The 5,387-nt window shown below is 45.5% G+C and overlaps 1 protein-coding gene across 1 annotated transcript; it reads left to right on the top strand.

Moving 5' to 3' along the window:
* Window positions 1–16: 16 nt before the first annotated feature.
* On the top strand, window positions 17–4,636 carry LOC139742443 (uncharacterized). The gene has a single exon (XM_071652982.1). It carries the CDS (start codon window positions 96–98, stop codon window positions 1,344–1,346), a length of 1,251 nt encoding a protein of 416 aa, XP_071509083.1. The 5' UTR covers window positions 17–95; the 3' UTR covers window positions 1,347–4,636.
* The last annotated feature ends 751 nt before the right edge of the window (window positions 4,637–5,387 follow it).

Genomic DNA, 5,387 nt, shown 5'->3' with positions numbered 1-5,387 from the left:
TATATCGTACAACGAATATTCGGTGCTTAGCAAGGCGGCAAGCACAACCTTTTCTAGCGGCCTCATTCCACGAAAGTCACGCGGTGGCTACGGTGATGGAGGCACAACAGCTCAAAGAACAGCTGCATCATCCGGCTAAGCCCGGCGCAGTGGGAAGCATCAACGTTGTTTGCGAAGAACGTTCCCCTCCGACAGACAAAAAAGTCAAGCCAAAAAAGAAACTAGTTAAGTCGGACACGGTTTCCGGTACTAACATGGCGGGTAAAGTGCCGCAAGCGAAGCAGGGCCCAAAGACGGCCGAAAAATCCTCGGATGTCGAGGACAGACTATCGAGACTGGAAAGTCTTCTGAGTAAAGTGGTCGACGCGCTGCCCAGTGTAAACTCCACGCCGCCGAAACCGGCATCGCGCCATTTTGTGGCGTACGATGAGGCGCACAGCGCCGGACAGTGTGAAATTCCTATGGAAACTGATTTTCAACAGTGCGGGGAGCCGCACGTGCGTGACACGGGCGAAGCCAACAGAGAAGAAGGCGATTTTGCGTCAGACGCGGCAGACGTGCAAGAAATTCCCGTTCTCGCAGCAAAATTTGCCAAGCCGGGTGATACAGGACTACCGGTAGACGAGGACTTAGCCAGCTCTACTACTTACCTCATAAGCCACCCGCTAGAAGAAAAAGTGTTGGAAGAGACGGCATCTAAGTATCCAGCCCCAAGCAACTGTGTTTACCTCGCTACACCGAAGGTGAACGGCCCGATCTGGGATAACCTACCGCAACACACACGCAGTAGAGATGCCAAGTTACAGCGTGTGCAGAAGTCGCTGACGAAGGGCCTGAGCGCGCTAATACAGTCCTTCCCATCACCTCGGCTGACTGACACACAGCAGGACGCATTGGCGTTGCTGTGCAATGCCAATTTTGAACTCAATTCGTTGAGGAAAGAGCTTATCAAGCCGGACATGGCAGCCACTTACTCTCATCTTTGCAAACCTTCCACTCCCGTCACTAAATTCCTATTCGGAGATGAATTGGGAAAGAGAATGAAAGATCTCAAAGAGGAGCAGAAAGCTGCATCAGGAGTGATGAGAAACCCAATTTCGCGGCCACAGTCTAGCACGTACCACCCGTACAGGGGAGCTGCTTTCTCCAAGCGACAATACAGAAGTGCTGGCTGGACTGCAAGTTCAGCTGCCTCAACACACAGACCAACAGCCGGCGGTAGTAGCAGGCCTTTTTTAGGTCAGCGCCCACAGTGGGGTCACAGCAAGCAGCCACCACCCCGCACAGCGAGCCGCCCCCCACAACAGGCTCCACAGCACAGGCCTCCAATGCAGCGCAAGAAATAACTACCAGCATACCCAAAGAGGTAGGTAGTTTCGATTCACATCATCATCATACCTGCTTTCCCCAATGTATTTGTACGTGTGTGCAATGTATTCCAAAGAAAGCTCCAGTGGCAGTCGGAGGTCGAGTGAGGCTTTTTTACAGGCGATGGTGCCAAATCACAGCTGATCCATTTATTTTGGCAGCAATCAGGGGTTACAAAATTGAATTTGGAGAAGCATGTATGCCCCCTAGGAGGGATAAGCCCTTCATTCAATACAAACCAAACCAGCACAATTCAGCTTGTATTGACAGAGAGATCGCAAGCTTACTGACTAAGAATGTTATCGAAGAATGTGGTCATGAAGAAGGAGAATTTCTCTCAAACATTTTCACACGACCCAAGAAAAATGGGGGTGTACGACTAATACTTGATTTGACAGATTTGAACAAGTGTGTGAGCGTACAACACTTCAAAATGGATAACATTCATACAGCTGCCCTTTTAATCTCCCCAGGAGATTTCCTAGCCTCAGTCGACCTCCGAGATGCTTACTACTCCATCCCAATTGACACTGAACACAGAAAATTCTTGAAATTTCCATGGCAAGGGAAATTTTACAGGTTCAAAGTCCTACCAAATGGGCTCAGCACAGCGCCCAGACTTTTCACCAAGCTCATGAAACCTGTTTTCGCTACACTGAGAGAAATGGGGCACATAGTACTAGGCTACCTTGATGATACTCTCATTATCGGTGAGTCAGTAGAACAAGCAAAGGAGGCTGTACGTGCAACCACAAATCTCCTGTCTGAACTAGGTTTCGTAGTCCACGAGGAGAAATCTATGCTAGAACCCCAACAAGAGCTCACTTTCCTAGGGTTTAAGCTGCACACTGGTGATATGACTATCTCCCTGCCAGAAGAGAAAATGCAGGACATTATCACAGTCTGTTCAGACTTGCTTGACAATACTAGACCCACAATCAGGCAGGTGTCACATGTTATCGGGAAGATAATAGCTACTTTCCCTGGAGTCCAACATGGCCCTCTTTTCTACAGATGCCTAGAACGTGACAAAATTGCCGCCCTTAAAGCTAACAAAGGCCATTTTGACAGACCTATGAAGCTGTCATTAGAAGGGAAAGAAGAGCTCAAATGGTGGTTTAATCATGTCTTTGAGGAGTGTGCACCAATTAAGCGTAACAGACCTACACTTGAGCTGCGTACAGACGCTAGTGGGCTTGGTTGGGGAGCCACAAATCTGTCCATTGAAACGGGAGGCAGATGGAACGATCTTGAAATGGAAAGAGCTAGAAAGAATGATATCAATTACCTGGAAACATTGGCAGCCGGGTTTGGACTGAAGTCCTTTTGCTCTTCTTTACATGATGTTCATGTCCTCCTTAGGTCAGACAACACAACAGCAGTTGCTTATTTGAATAACATGGGGGGTATTAAGTCCAAGGACTGTGACAGTGCAGCTAGAGACATCTGGAGGTGGTGCATGGAACGTAATATTTGGGTTACTGCAGCACACCTTCCAGGGAGTGAGAACACTGAGGCAGACAGCAGGTCTAGAAAGTTCAGTGACCGAAATGAATGGATGCTTAACAAGCAAGCCTTTAACAAACTAGTTTCAGTTTTTGGGCTTCCAGACATTGATCTCTTTGCGTCCAGACTAAACAACCAACTTGAGAGATATGTCACTTGGTTGCCAGATCCAAATGCAGAAGCCGTAGATGCATTTACGTTGGATTGGGGAGAATTCAAATTCTATGCCTTTCCCCCATTCTGTCTCATCCCAAGATGTCTTCAAAAAATTAGGACAGATAGAGCTGAAGGCATAATGGTAGTGCCAAATTGGCCCACACAGGCATGGTTTCCTAAGCTGAAAAGGATGTTAAAGGGTGAAGCAGTGCTAATTACAAGGAGTAGGAACCTATTAACGCAACCTGTAACGCATGAACCACATCCCTTGTATGATCGAATTGATCTTCTCTGTTGCAGGTTATGCGGCAGCCCTTCGAAAGGACAGGACTAAAGAAGGAAATTGTGGACATTTTGGCCGCTTCTTGGAGAGCCTCTACCCAGAAGCAATATTGTGTGTACATAAAGAAGTGGAAAGACTTTTGCAAGAGTAAGAAGAAAAGCCATCTTCACTCTAGTGTTCAGTTTGTTTTAGAATTTCTTAGTGAGCTTTTTCATGTAGGAGGTCTTGGATACAATGCACTCAACACAGCAAGAAGTGCGCTCGCATCATTCCTAGTTCTTGAGGATGGTGCCTCTACAGTTGGGAACAACATTTTGATATCAAGATTTATGAAGGGAGTTTTCCATCTCCGAACCCCAAGACCTCGCTATGTAGATACTTGGGATGTAAATATTGTGTTTTGTTATCTCAGAAAGCTGTCACCGGCAAATGCACTGAGCCTACGAGATCTCACCAAAAAACTATGCATGCTCATGGCTCTCATCTCAACACAGCGAGCACAGTCGTTGCAGCTCCTGAATTTGGACAACATGATACTCAAGGGATCATCAGTTACATTTCATTTCAGCGAGTTACTGAAACAAAATAGACCGGGAAACGCTGGCTACACACTGAGCATGAGAGCCTACCCTCCAGATCGTCGATTGTGCGTTGTCAACTACATCAAAGCCTACATACGGAGGACTGAGGAAATTCGAGGTCAAGAGCGTCGGCTCTTTATTAGTTTTCGCAGACCCCATGCAAAAGTTACGTCACAAACCATCTCCAGGTGGATCAAAGATGTTATGACAGCGGCAGGAATCGACACTTCAAAATATAAGGCTCACTCAACAAGAGCAGCTGCGACGTCAGCTGCACACAGAGCAGACTTACCAGTTTCGTTTATCCTTGAGAAGGCAGGCTGGACGAATGAAAAGACTTTCAGAAAGTTCTACAGCAAACCCTTGCTCGATGATGGGAGCAAGTGTCTCACAACTGCTCTACTAAAGAAATGACCAGACGAGGTAAACAATTTACCCTTTTTGGTAAATGACAATTCATAGTCATTTCTGTTATCTTTCTTACAAATATGGCTGCTGGGCTTCAAAATCTCAATGTAGTCTCTTTCGGAGACTCCAGAAGTAAAATAGAAAGATTAAATGAGAACTTACCTGTTTGAAATTTGATCTTTATTTTACGAGGGAGTTGTAGGAAGAGAATACATTCCCTCCTCTCCCTCCCAAAGTTTCTAACTTGAAGCTAAGTTCTCCATAATCTTTCAGATATCCAGCAGCCACATTTGATGCTTCGAAAAATGACTGCGCGTGCGCAAAGCGGGTCTCTCAATGTATTCTCTTCCTACAACTCCCTCGTAAAATAAAGATCAAATTTCAAACAGGTAAGTTCTCATTTAATCTTTCTATTTAATTAAAACCCCACCATTCTTATCATCCCAACTCAAACATTCGAACACGACTGGAGGTTGTGTTTGCTTTTTGCGTGTGCGTGTGTGGGGGGGGGGGGGATGTTGATTTAGAATTCACAAAATTGTGAGCATAAAAAACGTAACTAAACGAAAACAGTCAAGACAAAACAACAGTCATCTATATTTGTGATGTCACACAATTGCTATGTGACATCACAACTAAATCTAATGCTTCGTACGGTCACTGAGAAATAAGCAATTGTGACATCACAAAGTAACTTTGAAATCGCACGCTGCTTCGAAAGATCATTACCGTACTTTGTGATCAGTGTAATCAGGAAATGTAATGTATAACCAAGGAGGTACCCTTGGTATAACCAAGGAGGTATTGCCTAGTACCTCTTTGGTATAACGAAGCAATTGTGACATCACAAAGCAATTCTGACATCGCGCGCTGCCATGCCATGCTTCTTGAAATGTAACAATCAATTTCTAACAAAGCAATTGTGACATCACAAAGCAGTTCTGACATCACAAAGCAGTTCTGACATCGCGCACTGCTTTGTAGGTACATTTGTATGATTTCTAAAAAATTAATTGTGACGTCACAATGCAATTTTGAAATCGGGCGCTGCTTCGTACGGTCACTGTGGGATCCCTCCGCAACAT

The sequence above is a fragment of the Diadema antillarum genome, unplaced genomic scaffold (genome assembly GCF_040938485.1).
Source record: "Diadema antillarum isolate AM-2024a unplaced genomic scaffold, OU_Dant_1.0 seq00001000_RagTag, whole genome shotgun sequence".
Classification (NCBI taxonomy): Eukaryota; Metazoa; Echinodermata; class Echinoidea; order Diadematoida; family Diadematidae; genus Diadema; species Diadema antillarum.
Note: the sequence above shows the minus strand (reverse complement) of the source record. Positions and strands in the feature narration are given on the sequence as shown.

Bases quoted from the DNA above. Each gene is read 5' to 3' on its own strand.
- LOC139742443 (XM_071652982.1), top strand. From the start codon at position 96: ATGGAGGCACAACAGCTCAAAGAACAGCTGCATCATCCGGCTAAGCCC.